Genomic DNA, 22,127 nt, shown 5'->3' with positions numbered 1-22,127 from the left:
AGCAAGAATGACAAGACGGTTTAAAAAAAAAAAAAAAAAGAACAGGAGCCTTTACAAGTACAATTAAAAATTTATTTTTGTCTTTCTGCATTGAAGTGAGTACATGTTTACACACGGTGTGACAGAAAAAAAAATCCTCTGGATACTAACTAAGGTTTTAAGTGTGTTTTGCTTTATAACAGTCAAGAATATCAGCAAGGAAATAGAAGAAAAGAAAAAACACGTAACTTTGGATGGTATATCATCCAGCACCTCCGGTTTTACTGGTAGGTTTTTTTCCTTAATATAGGATTAGACCACCCCACCCACCCCCAAAAACCCACTCACAGCACACTTTTGGCAAAAGTCCCTGAACTTACCCTCCCTCCCCTCCCCGCAAACATTCAGTACATTTTAAAAAACAGGCTCAGTGGCACTTTCTCTTTAATATGACTTCAGTAACATTTTGAAATACAGTGCATTCACACTGCAGTTCACTTTAGTGTAAGGCTAACTTATACATAAGGCAAACATTACCTTAGCTCTCAAATATTCTGTTATAAGACACCCTTAGTACATATATCTCTGTTAAATGCAGAGATGCCTTGTTTCCCTTCATTGCTTTTCCTCCTGATCAAAAAAAGCAATTCAGGGAGATGGTGTGCTATACTCATCACAAATTGCAAGGTACTAAAAAGTTAAAAAGAAACAGCAATGAATAAAAATAAACAGTATTCACATATCCAAAACTTATTTCCATCACTTAAATAATTTTATCTGCAATTACAAAATACATACACTTAAATATCTTTGTAAGAAATAATCATCTAAGATATCACAGATGATGATTTGCTTTTGATAATCTAACTGCCCTAACTCTGGTGTAATGATATACCTGGACAGTGTTACTACCTAGGATGTTTTCCTATTATAATTAATTTTCTTAAATATACAGTGAATTCACTCTAGCTATTCTGACAGATAGTGCAAATAAAGACATTCTTTGGGTCACAATTTTAAAATATTACTGCCAATGCTATCCTCAATTTAATATTGTTTTAGTAAATGACTAACAAAATATTATAAGTATACACATTTTCTAACATCTGTTTAACAATGCGTTTTCTTCAGTTACCTCGGCTTAACGCAGATCACAAAAAATTAATAAGCTACAATACCGCTCACCTATCCAAAAGATATGTTATATTTATACTTAAATAAATATATTTAGAAACCTACCTATAAGTTCCCCATTGCTTTCCATTTATTGTTATTATCCAATAGCATACTACATCAAATCATGATATCAAAATATCTTTAAAGACAACAAAGATCACTTCAGAAGTACTGCTCAAAGGCAATGAAATAATGCTTTGAGAACCTATGCACATAAGTTAGGCCTACGTAGATCCAGCACATTGTATAACAGAATAGTTTATGCTTCTTTTGGAATCAACTACTGCTTTGCCCTAGCTAGAGATAAAAAGCTTATCTTAAATATTACTTATCATAGATGTTGCAACACAAAGTGGCCCTGTTTGCTATCTAATGTTGCTCGCTGGTTTTACACGTTTATTTGAAGTTACTGGCACCTGATTGCTAGTTCCATTAGTGGTATTTGTTGCTGAGCCATTCACAACGATGTAATCAACTTTGTTTTCCAATTTCACGAGGCGTTGTAAGATGTCATCCAGAAGAACAGCAATCGTCCTCTTAAGATCAGCTGAAGATAATGGAAAAAACAAATTAGATCCTGTTATTTACTATGTGTGGAAAAGAACTGCTATTTCAACATATTCACATCTTAAGCCTTGCTGTCCTTCCTACTATACTTTTTGGGGAAGAATGCAGATTAGCATACAAGTATAGAATTAAATAGCTCTTTGATTCTTCTTTAATACCATTTCTTTGTTATTTTAGGCAAGGAAGATACTACCATAATAGTGAACTGTGAACAAAGCCAATTCAATATTCAAGCGTAAGAACAAAACCACTAGTTGGAGCATTAGACTAGTGACTATTCAAAGGCAGTATTTCAAATTTCATCCAGACAGCAGCGCTAGAATAACCAGCTATGACACCTTTTAGCCTTCGACAGCAACAGAATATATTTAAATACTTTCCAGCATGAAAAAGGTAGTTCTTCATAGCTTTCCTCTAAATAACAGATCACACAGAAAAATTGCTATAAGAAAGTATCTTATTGCTTCTTACATAAGCTATAAAGCAGCAAAAAAAATTCCATATATTTAGGCCTAAATTGATTGAAAAATGAGACAGTAAAAAAATTCCCATATTCCAGAACACAGAAACAGTAACAGACCTTTCAATGAAAGCTAATTATGCTGTTGTTAATGTTCATATCACTATCATCTCTCAGATTCAGAAAAAATGAACAAACTCACCAGGTTTTACAAGGCATTAAGATTCCCCCAACACACACAGACTCTCTCTCTCCCCCCCACCCTCTCATCAGTTCTTAACTAACTGGAAAAACTGGGGAGGAAAAACACAGGTATGAAAGTGAAAAAAGAGGAGTAACCCAGATAAAATTAAAACACTAGTAGTAAATTAAAAAAAAAAATCTTAGGTCAGTCCCTCCCTCTAAAATTAGCTAGTTCTTGTTCAATAATGTCATCTTTGAAACTAAAAATTTTAAAAATTGCTTTACAATTTGAGCCAAAGCAGGGTCTGCTGTCAATGACACACTGTGGGTCATGTATCATTCTGTGCTCAACAGTCTGAGGGAAGGCATTTTCAACTCAAGTTTTCAGTCTGATGATCAGCATGTAGATCAAGTGTTGACTTAATTTTTTTATTAAACTTCAGACAAAACCTCAGAAGGCAAATCTCATTCAGAAATATGCTGTAAGACTTATACAGCAGTAGAAAGCTGCAGTACACAAGGGTTTTTTAAAACAAATTACACAGAAAAGTAATTGCACAGTAAAGGCAGGAAATCCTTGAAGACAAAAAAAAAAGTGGGGTGAGAAAAGGGGGAAGGAAAGAAAAAATATTCTCTGACTGTGGTAAAAATGTTAACTTAATGAATGAAAGAATTAAAGGCTAAGACATTTTGATACTGTCCTCCTCCTCTTGGGTTGCTTCCTGCTCATCTTGTCATCACAGACTTGCCTCCTTGCTCCTGAGCAGCAGCAAAAGGAGTTCAGACACATTTTTGCTGTTTGTACTCTTACCAGAGTGCCTATAAAGGGCATCCTACAACAGGTAGAGCTCACCCTTTTAAGGATTCCTTAAGAAGGGGATCAAAGTACATTAATAGAAATCTTCACATATATTATTTTTTAAATATTTCTTTTTAAGCCTTGTACTACCCTTATTTTCACAGACACATTTTTTCCTTTATGACAGAACACAGGTAGTTTCTTCAAACCTAATCCCTAAGGGATTAACTAGAGCTTATTGCAGCCTTCCCTCAGGAGAAGCTATGAGGGACCAAGTAGTTAAAATTACTAAGGCATTTTTATAGCTTTGCTAAAAAGATCTAGAAACTATAGATGCAAAACTATCTTTGCTGTATTTCAGAAGACAGGCACAGGCTTTAGTAATATATTGCCAGTGAATATGGGAAACATATTCGTGAAGTTAACAGGTAAATCAGATGGAGAGATATGATGCAGCAAGTACCAAAGCTCTAGAGACAAGGGACCTTATCTCTAAAGGCTACTTCTAAAGCAAGGGGAGATTCTGCTAAATTCATAATTACCTTGCAGTCTCAAGACTGCAAACCAACTAGTATGTTGCTTTCTGCTGCTTTTTTACTACTTAAAGAGAAGAAAATTAAAGAAATAGAAGCAGAAAGTTAGCAATGAGGCACAAGAAGAATCTGGAATGTTGAAGTGACTTAATCTAAAACTTCATCCCCGTATCAAGCATGTGCTTAGTCCTCAATAGCTTAAGATTGAGAAAAAGCATAAAGTTACTGTAATTCCTGTAAGTAACAGTAGTGGTATACCTGGAGATATCTAAAAAATTCCTGGAAAACAAAAATCTTATGTCTCAAGCTTGATTTCACACATCTTAATCTTCAACTTCAGTGAATGACCTAAAATCACATCAATTAATAAAGAGAGTTTTTTCTCTTAAAGAGCAGTATATATTACTTTAAAAAAGAAAAAAGTGTAACTTTACAGTTTTCAGGAAAAAAAGATATTTTAATAACTACTATGTTTTTCTTTCCTCTTACCATATCCTGCCATAGAGGCTCCACCGCCACCATTCATTAAATTTTTATTTTCTTCTGCCAGTGCTTTGACATATCGTTTACTTAGATCTAATATCTGTCCACGCAACTCGGCACTGCTTTGGCGTCTTGGATACTGAAAAGTGTAGCGTAGCAACATCAAACCCCATATGATTCCAAAAACTAGTAAAAACATACTTAGTTTCTGGGACATATTTTTTCTTGAAAGCGTTAGAAACATTTCTGATGAAGGCCACAGGTGTGTCTTAATTTCAAGATAAGTAATTGAACTTGGCTTTGTCAAATTACATTACACAGAGATCTTATTTTTGTTTAATATGAAGTGAAAAATCTTCTGGCTGGATCATCTTGAATACATCTTCTCATGTTTTAGTTGGTCTTGATTCCTGAAATTTGTAAATTTTACATGGTTATTCAAAACTGCTACAGTTGTTGAGATCAACAACAAATACCAGTTTCCAAATGCAGCATTATTGCATAATCTAGCAAACACTTGTGGATTTGTATCTGCTTAGAGGTACAGTCATTTTTCTATCTCACCTGTTATTTACAACTTTTCCTCTTCTCATTTTTACCAATTTTTATTCTCCAAAAATCAAAATTTCTATGCTTCTACAAATCACCTTAAGTATTTCAAATACAGTAATTTGAACTGACATTAAACCCAAATGCATTTAAAACAAAATGCAGTATCTAGAAGAGACTTGTAAAACACTTGTATACAACATTTTGATGAGTTATATATCCACATACAAGAAAAAAATCTTGTGACATTAATTATTCACTTGATTCTTATTCCTCACTTAGAAGCATAGGGCAAGTATAAACAGATAAAATGCAGAAAGAAGTTTCTTGGTTGGTTAATTAGTTTGAAGTTGGCATCATCCTCTTCTGGTTTTGTACAGCATTAAGGTATCTTTTTTTGTTTTGGTGTCTTGCTAATAAATAAAGAAATAAAACCAAAATGAACTGGTACATTGCACCCACTTTTAGCATTTTACTACCACTTTAAAAAAGTCTTACCATAGCAGCTAAATCTGAGCCCTCAACAGATTAAGGCTTCAGGAGAAAAACAAATGGTAGGAAAGCTTCAGCAGTTAAACAGCAAATGTCCAGACAGTTTGGAGCAATATGAGCCAGACATCTTCAGGGAGCTCTGTATTGGGGGGAAAAAAAAAAAAAAAAACCAAAAAAAAACAGGACTAAAGACACCTTCTTTTTCACATGGAGTGGTTGAAGTTGAGGGCTTCAAGCCACGTGCTTTTAAAACAGAAATACATTTTTAAACCTAACTTGAAGCAATTGTTAGGGAAAAACATAGATTCCATTTCCATTTTATTATAAATGCATACATTTGAATGCCCAATAACTGACTTCAACATACTTTAAAAAAAAAAATTGATAATCTCACTGAAATGTGTCCCTCTTCTTGTGTTATAGGACAGTGACAGCAGATGTTCCAGATTCATCATATATGTGTATACACATATATTTACATATGTAACATTCTCTTCTTCATTTTTCCCCCTCAATCAAATCAAATCTTTTCAATCTCATTACATGTGTATACCTCGTATTTCTCATTTTTCAGCCACCTCTGAAACTTACCCAATTATTCAATATTTTTTTGGGAGGAAGTTTCTATTATTTAACATAGTCTGGATAAAGCGACTCATTTTAAATAATAGTTATGTTTTCCCTGTTATTCCCCATTCTTCCCCACATATTAGCTAACATGAGCGCTTTTCAGACTGAAGTTACACATTTAATAGAGTTCCCCACCAGACTTTCTATAGTGGTACTTAGGTCTCTGTTTTTATTAGAGTATTGAGACCAAACTTCTTATCCTGCTAAGCACTCATCTAAACTTCACTCTGCCTCCACGGTGTTTTTCATCACTTCTGCTGACCAGTTCCACTGGCCTTATGCCAACACACCACAGTCTGCTGCAAACACAAGTGTCATTGCCAGCAGTGTTCTGAGTTGTGCTTGTTGCTTACCCTTCACCTTCACTCTTCAGATAATCTTCTCAATAGGCAGGGCAACATGACTGATTCAAGTGGCAAATTTTTTAAGTGCTCTAAAATCAAATGCATATCTAAATTATTCTGCAAATGATCATCCCAAGGCAGGGTCAATATTAGGACTTGGACACCAAAGCTGCTGTAAAGTAACGAGTTATTTTGTGTAAAATGCCCTATAGTAACTGCCAGTACAAAAAACCTTACTTTTACTGTGGGCATACTAATGTAAGCGGCAATCACAAGACAGTGAATGAGGAATAGCTCACTTAGCCTTAACTGTGGAATATACGACCGTACACATGGACAGCTAGCCAACATGCAATAATTTGAAATCTCACTGTAAATTCAGTGGGATGTACTTTGTTCAAAGAATGTGCTTATCCCCAAAAAAACTGGCTTTAAGACATGAATTTGTCTTAAGTACATAAAATAAGAGAGAAAACAATAAAACCTTATATTCTACAGTATCAACATGAATGTTTGGAATTGTGTGGTTAAAGATTTCCTGAAACAGATCCTCCCTAAACATGAGCTAAACAAAACTTCTTTCCCCTAGCTCTTTGCCAAATCCATGGCTCTGCACTCAGACTTTAAAGCATAAACTGCACCTACACCATTATGCATCTACATAATCCCTGAATAGTATCAAATATGATAGAAAACGTTTACATATGCGGTCCAGGAGTAGGGTATTCACATGATGGCTCAAGAGACCAAAACAGTATCTCTCAAGAAGAGACCACAAGTTTGAACCCACCTTCCTAAAAGTCTACATTTTATATAATTTTAAAAAAAATGTCTGAAAATAACAGATAGTTCTTACAGAATTTAAATTAAGTTCAGCTCTCCAGCTCATCCTGAAGCATTTAGGCAATATCACTACAGAGCTTTAGAGTGGAAATAACTCTCCCATCATGCTGTAAATAAGACCACAAGCCAGGATAAAAGTCCTAGCCAAGAAGAACAGATTGAATAAACTCCTGCCAAAGAGCAGTAGGAATTGCAGACACACTGACTGCTGAAACTTAACGGAAATCAAGGACTTAACCTGCTGGGCAAATGGCATAACACCCAAATACTGACACTGGGCAAAGGAACTGCGAGTAAGGTGTACCAAAATGAAGGGAATTGTTTGCACTTGTCATTTTTCTTATGCATTTTTAGAGGCCATTCCTCCTTAAATTAATTCCAGTGTAATTTCAAAGTTCTGGAGATTTGGTCTCCTCTTTCTTCCTGAAGCATGTGCTTCTAGTGACCCGTAACACACCCCCTACAAGACCCTTCCAAGATTACACAGCATAGAGTGACAGAAAAAAAAAAAAAAGCAAGATTACACCCGCGTGATTTGCAAGTAGGAAATAAAGGGCATTGGAGCAGCAGGTGTACGTGTTAGGCAGAAAATGGCACAATAAATAAACCGGATGGATTGGAATATTCTTTTACCTCTCATTGCCTTGAAGGGTCAGCACTTCTCTATATGAACATTATAGTTTAAACAAAACTTGTCCTCAGAATGCACCTTTGTTTTCAGTAATTCAGAGGTAATATCCCCTGAGATAACAGCATGCATGTAAGGAACAAGGTCTCTTGTGATCTTTCTTTTCACTCGTTCTCTCCACTCCTCTTTATCCACCACTCCCTGAGCAGGGGCAAAAGGAAGCTCAGACTTCCTTCTTCACACTGACCTGGCCTGGCTAGGAACCCAGGCTTACTGCTGTCCCAACTGCAGCTGAAGGGCTTTTATAGCAAAGGAGGTCAAAGCACTGCAGAGTGCAACAGGAAAAACTGGCACATCAGACCTACACCTTACTGGAATTCCTACCATGCCTAACCTGAGACAGAAGAAAGATGACCATGAAGATGAAGGAGTACAGTCAGGAGAATATTTGAAAATCTGAGGAGGGAAAGGAAAAAACAAAACCCAAACCAAAAACACACAACAAAAACCCAAAAAACCCAAACAACCCCTCCCACCCCAAATCAAACAAAAACCCTGCAGGCAAAACGGCAATCCAAGAATCCATGAAGAAGAGAGTATCTTCCAGGTAATCCTGTCAATAGGCAGCCTGAAGTGACTGATTGAAGTGGCAATTTTTCAAAGTTCTTTAAAATCAACATGCGTATCTAAATTACTCTGAAAATGACAAGCCCAAGCCATGGGCAACATTAGAACTTGGAACTGCAAGCGATTCCTGAACAGAGGATCTGAGACTAGGTTTGCCTTTCACAAACATATAAAGAGTTTGGTTTTCTTCACTCTTGCCACTGCTGGTTGTCTAAGAAATGTATTGCTAAAGCCTGCCAAAGTGGATTTAACATTGTCCAGCAGTACCACAACAAACACTGACATACATCTGGCAATGAAAACAATGAACTAAGGCACTCATTCTCTCCAAAATAAAATCATGTCTCTATCCTCTGAGCTGTGTTCCAACATCAGTCATATATAAATTATATTATTGAGTGCATGAAATTAAAGGAACAAGGGCCAAAAAAAAAAAGCAACCGAAAATCCATTATACATTCCATAATAAAGCAAAGTTCTAGTATCTCTGATGCTACTTAACTAAACAATAGCATTGGACTTCAGTTTGAATACTGACCCTTCTCCATGGAAACCAGCCCATACTTACAAAACATCATACTTGAATTTTGTTGCAAAGTCTTCCTCAGATTCTGCTTTACTTATTCCCAGCAAAACCCAGAGATTATATTAATGTACAATAGAAAAAATGTAACAGTCTGTAAGGCAAAGGAATGCCTCGTACATCCTCTGAAACAATCTCAGGGTATCAGGAAATCAAGGCATACCCAAATCCTTAAAAGGTTACAACGCACCTTTAGCACTGTCAGTTCTGCTAGTCAGTCAGCTCATGAAAGACCGGTACATATTTGTCATCATTTTTCTAGTCGGTCCAAGAGAACCCAGCCTTCCTAAACCCCTCAAAGTGGTTATCAGCATCAACAGGGCAAATTTAAAACTGTGCTACAGAGACGGTGTGTACCTACTAGTTTTGAAAAATGTACAGGACAGATAAAGGTGATTATTTATAAGAGAAAAAGAAAGCATCAGGTATTTTTGCTAGTTATTAGTAAACAGCTTTAGCAAAAAACTAACAAAACAGAGTCAACAAGAGGTGAAGAATAGAGAAAACTGAAGCCTGAGAATCCCATTCCATTCAAGGATCAAAAAGACTTTAAGAATAAAGCGAAGAAAAATGAACTGAAAATAGTATTGTTAACATACAGTCCAATAAAGTCACCTCTTCAGTTATATATTTTGAAAGACAGAATGCCAAATACTGAGGCAGTAGTTCCTCAGTGATACCCTAGAGACCTATATAGGTCTCTAATGAACCAATATATTAAGAAAGTGGCCTTGGTAAATGGGAATTTTACCCAATCTATTACTACCATAATACTAATCTGTTCCTCACTGCCAAATTACTATCAACAACAATGCGACACAGTGAATTGAAAAGCAAGTCTGACTTTGCAACCAATTGTTATTATTAACTGTATAAACACAAGAAGTGATTTATCAAGACAGAGATTAAAAAAACCAACAAAATGCCAGATATAGTTACAGGAGACTGCATCCAACTACAGACAGAGGAAGGGGGAAAAAAATCTTGTAACAGAACAGACAGAAATTACAACAATACAAATAAAAGCTGACATTAATAATTACTATAAAATAATTGTACAGTACAAAATCAGAATTTATTACAATCTCAGTGGGAGCATAACAAGTTTATGAAATTATTAAGGATTTAAAATTAACATACTAAAATTATGTCTATACGAGAAATTTCTATTAAATTCATGGCAGCAAGCATCTCTCAGTACAGTGAGGGTACTGTATTCATAAACAACAAGTTGTGCTGTAAACAGGCATGATGATACCTCACTGCAACAGCCAAAGAACATTTCAGGAAGACAAAAATCACAGGGCATTACAGAATACCAGTAAATATTTCCACAATTCTATCAGCTCTATCCTATTAATTTTCTTTTTTGCATCTATTTAGAGTGTGCCCCCCCCACCCCCCACCCCGGCCCATTTACCTCTGCAACCTCCAAAATCTTTTGTTTTCTGATTTTCCAACAGAAAACTTTGAGCATCACAGTCACTCAGCTGACAGACATTGCGCTGACCATTCTGAGAGCAGTCAGGCTAGTTTCATGTTATTTGGAAACCTATCGGCACAGTCGCTGTGCAGCAATGAAAATGGGAAGTCTAAAGAATGACTGACACACACACAAAAAGCATAGAACATATTCACTGACCAATTAATCTTTGAAGACGGGGACAATGAAATAAGCACCCAGAAGCCCAGGAGCTACGCGCTGAGACTTTTTGGAACACCAAAAATCATATTTGCATTCTGCTAATTTGCAGTCTTAGATGGCTATTGGTTTGGCAGTAGCAGAAAAATTCTGCGTGAGGTGCAGCTGACAAACAGGTGCCCAAAGAAGTTAAGTATATCCTGTTACACAGGACCACGATTCCTGGCAATACACAGAAACTTCAGTTCTCTGTTCCTACACATAACACAAACTCCCTTTAAAAAAATCATCTTACCCACATCATTGATGCTTAGAACTGGTGCCCAAGGAAGAAGAAGAATCACATTCCTCATATTTTTAAGAGCACATGAGTTCTTGAGAAAATGCCAATAAAACCATTTTCTTGTAACTGGCACATCTGTACTGGTGACTTTTGCAGACCAACACTGCCCTTTGGTTCCCAGATTCATTAATCAGGTTCACTCAGACAGCTGCACAGGTCCATAAAAGAGCAGAATATTCTACTCAGAAGCAAACAATTAACAAGTGAAACCATGTTTGAGCTGTCTTTTCACGAGATCAAATCTCAGCACATTAAGTATTCATATTATTGTTGCTGTAAAATTTGGTCAACAGAAAAATGTCACCGGCAGAGAAGGAAAAGAGAAGGATAGCCTACTGACAAAACCTCAGCAATGCCTGACACAACACAGCCCATCGAAATGCTATGCCTGTGTGCTCATGAGACTTGAGGGTCTTTCGAGACTGCATCATAGATCAGTCGATAGAAGGGAGAATTTATATTAACACCTGCTAGGTTCAAGTGAAGAGAACAGCACTATAAAACACACTTCCATCTTAAAAATAGGTTAGAGGCCATATTTCTGGCAAAAAAAAAAAAAAGCTGCCCTATCAGTATGGTGACTGCTGGACTGCAGGTGTACCACTTTCGGAATGCACTGCCAAAGGAGTCTGGATAGTGCTGGTCTCTTTTCCAGGACATCTCTCTTTATATGTTCTCCCACAGCGTATGTTCCTTCATTGCCTGCCTCTGCATGCCCTAGACTTGCAATTGCCAAGGAATGCTGAAAAAAACCAAACAAAACCCAAACCTATCCCTTTGCTTTATTGCTACCTGTCTTTCAGGAAATACATTTAATAGATATTCCAAATGAAATCATAGAAAGACATTGTAGACTGAGTACAACCATATGATTGGGTTAATGTCTAGATAATGGTGACACTGTTCATTTTAGGTCTGATTACTTTGTATTCCTTACCAATCTCCAGAGGAGGGATTGATAAGAGGGACTTCAAGGAGACATCTTGTTACAAGGAAGATAACAAGGATAGAAGAATGCCACTGGCATGAAGTCAGCAAAATCCACAGTAACCAGGGTAAAGGTAAAGGCGGCAGGGGGAGATCACGACCACCGACTCAATTGAGGGTCTATGCAAATTGCCCCCCCAACCACTTGTCAAGAACATGCATGCTGATTTACATGGCAAGTGAAGCTAATTTAAATATAACAAACCAATAGCAAGCGATATGGTGATCACTAACCAATGAATGTAAATTTGGGCAGGTTTTCCATTGTTTTTGCTAATCATGTAACAGGATAAATACGTTGTAATGCCTTCGTGTGGTGTGTTAGCTTTGCGGAATTACTCCCTAGCACCCATCTTTGTGCAAACATGAAATAAATAAGTATCTCAGCTCTGTGTATAAGATTGGCCTGTTGCACACCGGGTGCCAGCCCCCACTTGCGGGACAACAACATGAGGTTTAAGGGAATGGCAAAAATGGGTAAGTAACTACTAAGACTACCTATTCTCCTACAGTGCTGCAACACAGAAAGAAAATCTCCTTGCATGCTCCTGCCAGGCCATGCCTCTCAATGCAGCCAAAGGGTATCTGGGCCAACAAAAGTCACAGCTCACCAAGCAGACAGATACTGTCACTGCTGACAAGCTGCTGGGACTACCTCAAACATACCTTAAACCAGGAAGCTTTATGTCCTACAGGCTTCTAAGAACAGCACGCAACCAATTTGTTTCATAGCTAGACTTGGAGTTGAAAGCAAAAACGTGTCACTTGAGACTTGAAAACCTACACATCAAGTTTACGGTGGCTCTGGTATAAAATCACCTGAGTGCCCAAGCACTCGGTTACCTTTTGTATTTCACTATTTTAGAAACACTGATGACTTGTTTCTATTTTGAATGCATGTAGTCCTATTTGCATTGTTTTATTTTACACTTTCTGCCAGCAATTGTTTTTCTTTTACGTTATGTCCAAGGAGTCTGCTTAAGTAGTTTTTGGCACCTTAAAGTATCCTGGCTTTTTTTCAGCACCCCCCACTTTATTTTGTCCACCACCATCAGTGAATGCTCTTAAAATAAACCAACTATTTAAAAGCAGAAATTCTTTGTTCCTTGCCTGTAGGCAGTCAGGCAAGATTCAAGATTTTGAGAGGGGAAATGACTTGGCAAGGGTTGTGAAGAAAATTGAAGAAAGCAGGTATCAATGGAGACAGTGTATCATACTTGCTGAAGTTCCCCTCCTCCTACTGGGTCCAACTGGGCCTCAAAATGTTTCTACATCGCTGTATGAGCTTCTTAGAATGAAGCTGAGAATTTTTTTTCTTTTTATCCGAGACACTTTTCTTTATTTTTTCTTTATCCTTTATTGCTGCCATTCAGGTCACAGTAGGGCCCTTGCTCATAAGAACCACAGTTATGACAGAGCATGAAGTACCTTCTTAGCTTCTCATTTCCTGATAAGACTGCAACAATTTTTTCATCGCAGTTGAACACTAGGCTATGTCAAGTACTTCCTTGCAAAGTCCTAACTAGTACCTCTACTCCCTTGTGAGATTTCACAGCTGTGTTTGCACCATTCTTTCCAAAGCCCCTGTGGCTCAAAAACTTTCTTCTCAGATGATAACATTTACCTAATTTTAGCTAGTTTTACAGAGAGCCATACCTGCAAGATGATGAATGCAGGCTACTGAGAAGAGAGGGATTTTCACAGAACATTTTTAAAGAGAACTAAAAGGAAGGGGGGGGGGGGTGTCATTAAAGAGAAGTAAAAAGGGAGGGGAGGGGGAAGTCAACTAACAAAGTGACAGCTACAATGGTGGAGAGATTGCCCCTGCAGAACTGGTCATACATGTACACGCAGTGCAGCATCCACACAAACACTATTCCCATAGAACAGTAACAAAAAAGGCCTTGTACCACTGGGGAGAGAGGAAGAATTTAACTTGCCTGGTTTTATTTTAAGAAACCTGCATAATTCAAACTGAGTATGGATGTGTGCAAGGTGTCCACCAAAAGTACATTTCAGCGGCAAAACTACAATACAGACAGGGCCTCAGATTCACACTCTGTCCCAGGAGGCAATCCAGTTGAAGATTTTAGAAAAGTAACACTGGAGGAAATGTTAAAGACAGGTAAGTTCTTTTCTTCTACATCTTTTATTATTTCTAGATTGACTTATTGGTTTATCTTAGCATAACAAGGGTTATGACAGACAGTAGTTAACCACAGCACCACAGTGGTGTGCACTGCAAAATATTTTATTGTTAAAATTAAGTAGAAAGTATCCAGAAATTTAACTGGATTATTTATATCATGGTAGCCTCTTATTTCTTCATTATTACTGCTGAGACAAATTTCAGTGGAGTAAGTTTTAAGCCCTCTTGTCTAGGCCCTGTTTTACGTAGGCAAAGTACCCATTTAGTTCTGAGCAATCCAAAATTAATATTTTAAATTACATAGGCAAATGATAGTATAAATATTTTTTTTGTAAAGTTGACAATCATAAAAGAAAATTTAGGAGACTATTAATAATGCTCAGATGAGGAAACCCAGCCCACCTAATGGTACAAGTTTTCAATCACAGGTGAAAGAGCTTGTCAAGTAACAAATACCATATAAAGTACATTTTAACAGTAAACTTGTACCAGCACAAAACACATTCATTTGAATGACTGAGCTCCACTCCACAGATTTTTAACAGCTACTGGAAAAAATTTCATGGCTATTTTTGACACTTAATAGTCTTCAGATATGTTGACTACACGGCTGACAATTTAAGCTGACAGCATGCATTTATACTACTTACAGTTTGGGCAAAATGCAAGAACTACTACCCTTAACTATTCTTGTAAAAGGTACAAGTGATCATGAACTCCAGGGAAATATTTTACTTTTAGCAGTTAAATGACGTCCAATCCCTAAATTAAATCACAATACATGATTAGCTAATACCAATGCCTCCTTCAAGAAGCTAAAAGCCAAAAGGAGTCTCTAAAAGCAGAGACTACAAAAGGTTTAAAAAAAAAAAAAAAAAAGGAAGTAGCTTTATTTGCAACTGTAAAAGCTTTAGGAAGAAGACCTATTTACTAGACCAAAGGAATTCCAGCATACTTGCTTAATCCTCTGGAGTTCTCAAGTACCTGAAATGAATTATTAAACAATTACATATTGTAACATAAAACAAAAAAAAGAGGCCAGAATAATTTAGGCTTTATACACATGGGTATCTCCAACAGTCAAAACGGGAACAAAGGTAGCAATAATTTCCACATTTGATCTAAAACCGCAACTACTCTGACACTAGAGCAAGATGCTACTTACAATACGTTATTATAATCTTCATATTGACTTCTTCCTTTGAGAGTCTCATGAGAGCAAAACAGCAATTCATGACATTTGCTCCAAAATAAACACTACATTACAATTAGAACAAATCACACACATGCTTAGCTATTATGTTCAGGATGTTCATATTCTGAAGGTTCTGTTAAAAAAAAAGTCACAATTCCCACAAAATTCACTTTTCACAGTGAAAAACTGCCCCCCCAATTCACCCACTGAGGGGGCAAAACAACAACAACAAAAAAACCAAAACAACAACAAAACCCCCCAGTTGTTAACCTGATCTAAACCGGACTAAAGAAACTCCACATCATGTCATAGGACAGAACAAAACTTCTCTCTGCTTTGCTTTGTGGTACAGAAACACAGAAATTACTGACAGCTAGAATGGAGTGTATCTTTTAGATGACAAGGTACATAAAGGAAAATTTACAGGATACTACCATGTTAGATTAGGAAACTGAAAATAAAGTTTATTAATGAATGATTAGCAGAGCTACAGAAGCAAGGTAGAGATAAGAGTATGTTATAAATATTTACAGAAATAAATTTAATGGAAGATTTAAATGTAGTTAAAATATTATCAGATGTTACATATAAAAGCAGCTTTATTATACTGTAAGACTGAAGCATTATTCCACAACTCTTGCTGTCTGGAAGGTTCCTATTTTATAATCTCCTAAAATTAAAACAAATGTTTTGCCTGTTATTTTTTTGATGCAAACTTCTTAGTGCCAGATCACTTAACCTAACATTATTAAGGATCCTGCCTTTGCTTGAATATGGATTAAACAAACATTTTTTTCTCCCTTCTAAGTTCCATCACATCACTGTAAGCACGCTTTGCTTCTTTGAAAGTTAGGTCCTTACAGTACAAGAAAGACATCAATCTCGCAGAGTCATTGCAGTCATAGTTTATGACAGGAAGACCCGTGTAAATGAGGAAGGAACCCAGCAAACCCGTGTTTCGTTCACTGCTTCCTCACCATCCAAGGACATTGCATCACAGCCCTAGAATACGGTTATCCAGCCGAAGGGAACATTTAGCCGCGGCGGGCAGCAGAACACACGGTACCCAAGCACCTGTAAGGGGCCTGCAGCAACACCGCCGCAAGCCACCCCAAAGACCCGCGCTGCTACCGATAAGCAGAGCTCGCAGAGCAGGAAGGAGACCGACCTGCAGGCAGCACCGAGCGCTCACGGAGCCCAGCAGCACGACCCGCTGCGGAAGGACAAACGGGGGGAAGGAGGGCGGCGGAAAAGCTGACGGCTGCACACAGGCCAGCGGGGGGGCAGAAGCATGGCCGAAGCCAGAAGAAGATAAAACCTGTCCCTAAGCAGAGGGCAAGCCTGAGGGGGAGAACAAAGCGAGGCGCTTAGACGAGGTGGAAAGCTGGGTTTGCCTGGCAGCCGCAGCCAGGCTGCGGCCACCCGGCTCCCCCACCTCGCCACCCACAGCCGAGCCTGGCGCTTCCCCCCCTCCGCCCCCGTCTCCCCACACGGACTGCCAGGCCTCCGACACCCTCACGCCGCCCCCACTCAGCTGGAGGCCTTCCTCGCCCCTTCCCCAACCAAGGGGCACAGCTCTTCCACACCCCGCTGCGACCTGCCGCCCGGCACGGCGCCTCAGGAGGACGGGGCGGCCCCCTGCGGCAGACCCCCCGGCAGCCCCGCGCTACCTCCGCTCCTGGCCCACACCCGTCTGACAGGCGCCGCTTGCTCCGCTTCCGCCCGCCTCGCGACACGACGCACCACCTGAGACCCCGCCCCTTCTCCCCCCAACCCGTCCCGCTCGAGAGGGCTGCCGCAACACACACACCCCGCACTGCCCGGGGCGCATGCGCGGCCGGGCGCCGGCCCCCTTTCCCGCCTCCTCGCCTGTTCGGGGCGGTACGCGGGAGAAACGGGGGCGTGAGGAGCGCCGGTCGCGGCCGGTAACGGCCACGGCTGCTGCCCCTGCCCCTGCCCCTGCCCCTGCCCCTGCCCCTGCGGGGCCTCGCTAGGGGCCAGGAGGCCTGGCCGCAGGGCCCTCGCCCACAGGACCGCCGCCCGGGAGAGCCGCAGCGTGTTGTCGGGGAGCGAGGCAGGCTGTGTGAGGGCAATACATGATTGCAGGCCCAGTAGTCCTTCCTGGAAAAAGCTCCCTGGCGGACTCCAAATGGGAACCCTCGCGGCTGCTGGAAAGCTGTGTGGCCATGGCTGCCAATTCCCATCGACGTCCATAAGTAAAGATTACCTTCAGAGATAGAAACCGGGAAAGGTATCGTTTCTGCCCTCTAACGACGTTAAGTGAATTTTAACAGTGGCCTCAGAAATGGGTGCTGTCCCTCAGGTCTGGCGCAGGAACAGTTTGCCCTCGTCCGTACTCTCGTTCTTGTAACCTGCAGCTGCACAAGCTGAACTGTTTGTGGTTTGAACAGTACTTAAACTCCCATCGTCTCAGTCACATAAATAAAATTCATTGTGGTTATAGGACTGTGCTAGCAAGTTATGTCAGGTCTTTCCTGCAAGGTGATATTTAAAGGAAGTTGGTATCAGTTAACAAAAGGTGAACATGTAAGGGCACGTTCAACAGCTGCAGTGTTGCTCGTATTCAGGAGTAGCTGTTGTTCACCCCAGCTCGATCCCTTCAGGATTGTTCCTACCTAGACAAGCTGAGGTACCGGTTATAGGTCAGATGTTGCAGGTGGGTGTAGGGGAAGGTTCTGTTTGCAACATTGCATCCTCTGTAAAATAAACAGAGTTACAGCAAGTGTTGTCCTGGCAGCTTGCTGATCCCACCACCACTCCGCCTCCCCATTGGTACCCCCGCATCTGAACTGCGCTGCAGCTTTCCCTCCCTTCCAGTGCATGTCAGGGGCTACCTGGCTCCTCTCTGGTTTTCAACCTTTTTTTTTCTGCATGGATTAGATGCAGGAATATTCATCATTTAAATCCATTGCTCTAATAGAAAAAGGGATATTGATACCTCAGAGGGGTTAGTGGCCTAGACCTAAGTAGATAGACAAAAATATTGGCAGGTGGTATCATGTCAGCCAGTGAATCAGTTGCATATAAAAGTTTTCTGATCTCAACTAGTTCACAGTCCCTTATTTCAGAGTCTTGTGAAACACATTTTGGAAAAGTTGGTTGTTTTTTTTTCTTATTAGTCTGGAAAATATTGGTGTTCACTTGAGAGTTAATTTAAATTTGAGAAAAATAGGCAATTGTTGAACTGAATAGAAGGCTATATTCCCACAGAGAATTCAGAAGAAACTGCATTAAAGGAATGACATATTTATTTGATTATGCAATCCATCCCATGGACAAAAGTCTTTTGCTAAATTATACAATGTTGAATGAGGACAGACAAAAAATAAAAATTGAAATATTTGATAAGTAAGCTTTTGAGTGAACAGATTGACTGTATATTGTGCAGCACCAATAAAATTGTTGCTAGAAGTATTTTCTAAAGCAGAATCACCTCATCAGTTTCTGTGGATATTTTCCTGTGAAGATTTCCTCTTGAAAAGATCAAAAACAGATGGTCTGAAATGGACTTCACATAACAAACATACTGCAGCTATTTACTGACATTTATTACTGTACTATTTGCTCAGTGATTAATCCTTTATTTTCACAGACGTGCAGTGAACAGCTGTAATTACTTTGCAAATATAATTTATGTGGTATTTAGAGCTTACTAGGGAGAGAAAGGGAAATCTGTCAATGGTGTAATCACAGGAAGATTTGCTTGTGGAGGTAACAAAATTGTATTAAGAAATCTGTTTCCATTATAAATGTGCCCTCTGTTGACAGGAACTCTCAAATATTAATAACGTTCTTAATTCCTATTGCCTGAGGGCCTCATGTATTTGGTCATCTTTCATGAATGTGCATCTCGCAACATTATGTGATACTTTTTCCCTTTACCCAAGATGTGTGGTAGAAACTATATCACAAACTAATATCAAGCACCTTGTTTCTCTGCAGTGACATATGAAAATCAAATCTTAACAGTGTTTACATGGTCCTCATATTTGTGGGTAATAATATTCTCAGCAACATTTCAAGGGATAGATAAAAGCCCAGGATTGCAGGAGTAAAAACTTGCTATACTGCAGTGTTCTGTATTACTTTTCAAAATCCAAAAAAGCAAAAATAGGTTGCTGCTGCAATGTTATCTTTGTTCCTTTCTCGTGCCATTCACTATCTGTAGACTGTTCTTCTGACATTAATTTGCATGGCTATTGCTCTGTCCTTTTCGAATATGTATTAAGAATTTCCTCTCTCATTATATGTTTAAACTGCTTAATGGTAATGGCTAGAGAACAGCACATTAATAAACATGCTTTGTGATTAGTGTACCTGCTGCCTTCTTACTTAACTGATCAATCCTCTAATCTGTATATGTAGATAAGAATATATGCAACCTTATACTTTCCTTACTGTCACTCCTATTTTTCTCCCTTCCTGATCCCTTACCAGCAGTTTATACCCTTTCACTTTAGGGAGTGGGCCTGATCTGGGCCTATCTTTCCCCCCAAAGTGCATTTTTTTCCCCAAATTGTGACTACTGTACACTCACTACTGCATTAAAGATAACAATATATTACAACCGGATATTAATATTGCTTAAAAAAACTCCATGAGGCATGCTTGGAGTACATATAATTATGTCATGTTAGTGTATCCTTTAGGCCATCTCTAGCTGTTTTCTGTGTTTGAACCATCTTCCATTTAGCAGAGAGGCTCCCAAAGACACAGACCAACTTTGCAGTCTTACCAACTAATCAATAGTGAAAGTTGAAATGTAATATCAAATAATTATTGTCTTTATAGTCCAGGAAACTACAGTGAAGTTATTGTAGAGAACAATGAAGGCAGAAGAGTTATGGAAAAAACGGTGAAGAGAGCTTGTAGTTTTCAATTTAAAATGTAAACTTGATTAGACTTTTTAAAAATAGGTATTTGTATCAGTGACTGCCATTTTCATTTTAAGTTTAATTGCCAGAACATTTTAGGATCACAGCGATGAAAAAATCCTGCTGGAATAATGCAAACATCTTTAATGTGTGCATTAGTATTAGTGTAACTCTCAGGAGTTGCAATCACAATGTGGGCTATAGCTAGATCTTGTATACACACGTTAACAAAAAGTATATTCCTGTGCTATGTTCTCCTGACCTTTTCTCTCCCTTCCATGCTTTTTTTTTTTTTTTTTAGTGTAACCATTATGTATTTTCAATGGGTTCTTCATATTCCATTTTTTCAGTGATCCACCTTATGGTAGAAGACTGGTAAGCATTTTCATCTCAGAATTTAAGATTGCCCTTCATGCACGTTCCCTTTTGTTCCTGGAGATAGATTATAGGCAGCATCAGCCGGATCAGAATCAGATCACGCCAGAACAGTATGTGATCTTGCAGTAGAATGAGTGCTTTATTAATAAAGTTACACTTGAAAAGAGAGATGAGCAAATCTATCTAATAGAGCTGAATGGAGTAGAGCCAGTATAAACAACAGATTATGACATGGATTCAGAAAGGCTTTTGGAAAGTGAGACATCAGCAGAGGCTAAAACTCAGGCCAGCCTCCTAGGAATTAATATTTAATTGTAATTAGGAACTGGCTAAGGAGTTGACTAAAACTTTGGAAGTAAGTGACATGCAAGAAACTTTCAGCCAAAATGAAATATTTTGCAACCCTGGAGGACAAGGAAGATATTCCCCTGATTCTGCCTTCTTTACCATTGTGAACTAATTTACTCTTTAATTGATTATTTACTTCTGATTCACCAAGCAAAAAGAGGAAGTGCTGGCATGTACAGTTCCAGCCTTCCATTTACCATAGAAGCAAGAAATAATCATTTATGATCCAGGTAGGAAGCAATACGAACCATTTCCATAAAGGCAAGCCTATGCCAAGGCTCTGTTAGAACATCGAGCTGTGGGTCGAGCTCTCTGTGGATGAGCAGGGTGAATGTGACTTCTCCGCTGGGACACCTTACCAACGGGGCCGTGCTACTACAGCAGCTCTTGGAAAACCAACGTCACAGGCTATGGAAGGAGAAGCAACCAGTGCTGCGGGAATGGCCATTGCCTCAACCCCCGGGAGCATGCTTCATGTAGCAAAGGCATTTGATTTCCAGGGGAACATCTCTTGCCTGTGAATCACCCTCAGTGCTCCTCATTCCTTTTTGGGAATACTCACTCCCATGAGCACTCAGTTAGGCTAACCATTCCTTGGTTACAACCACAATGAACAAAGATAACCAGCCGCAGCCAGCACAGGAATTTGCGCAGTACAGCTGCTCAACCACAAAGGGAAGGAAGCTCCTGCCGCTGAAGAAGCACAAGGAAGATGCAGAGCTGGGGCACAGAGCAGCAGCTGAGCTTTCTGCTACCAGCGAGAGGCTGCAAAAGGGAGGCGGGCGCTGCTTCTGGAAAGGGCAATCTTCAGCTGCAGCTGCTGGCCACTCACCTTCACCTCTCCTGGCTTTCCGGTGCAGGCAGAGCAAGTCTAGCTGTTTTATCATCTTTGGAAATTTTCTGACCTAAGGAACTACCTATTTGGCCCCAGCGCTGAGCCTCCACTGCCTGCAAGGTACAAGCTGCTCTAGTTATCGGTGTGGTCTGGAGGAAGAAGTGCCAAAACCGCACAGGATGCAGAGGAGGAACAGGGAAGCCCTTGCAATACGGCTGAGCAGAAAAGATGAGCCTTTCAGTAAAATCCTGGTTAAAAGGAAATTTTCAGGGCTGCAAGTGAGAATTTAGGCCTGTGTGTCAAGACTGAATCACATGGGTTTTGAAATTTGTACAATGAAAGCAACCTTCCAGCCTTGCACGTTAAATAGCTATTTACCATAACAAAACACCACCGCTAACGGCGACCTAAATGCATTAACTTTAAAAATACTTTCCCGCGGTGCGGAAGCAGAACCCCAGAGAACCGGCGGGAGAGGA

General features: G+C 39.4%; 1 protein-coding gene across 1 annotated transcript; it reads right to left on the bottom strand.

The window, feature by feature from the left end:
* Positions 1 to 380: 380 nt before the first annotated feature.
* Positions 381 to 16,907, bottom strand: CCDC126 (coiled-coil domain containing 126). Its single transcript, XM_059818939.1, has 4 exons — positions 16,863 to 16,907; positions 5,228 to 5,360; positions 4,187 to 4,590; positions 381 to 1,702 (listed from the first exon to the last, which is right to left on the bottom strand). Exons 3-4 carry the CDS (start codon positions 4,422 to 4,424, stop codon positions 1,521 to 1,523), a joined length of 420 nt encoding a protein of 139 aa, XP_059674922.1. The 5' UTR covers positions 4,425 to 4,590; positions 5,228 to 5,360; positions 16,863 to 16,907; the 3' UTR covers positions 381 to 1,520.
* Between the last annotated feature and the right edge of the window lie 5,220 nt (positions 16,908 to 22,127).

Source organism: Gavia stellata, chromosome 6 (genome assembly GCF_030936135.1).
Source record: "Gavia stellata isolate bGavSte3 chromosome 6, bGavSte3.hap2, whole genome shotgun sequence".
Lineage (NCBI taxonomy): Eukaryota > Metazoa > Chordata > Aves > Gaviiformes > Gaviidae > Gavia > Gavia stellata.
Note: the sequence above shows the minus strand (reverse complement) of the source record. Positions and strands in the feature narration are given on the sequence as shown.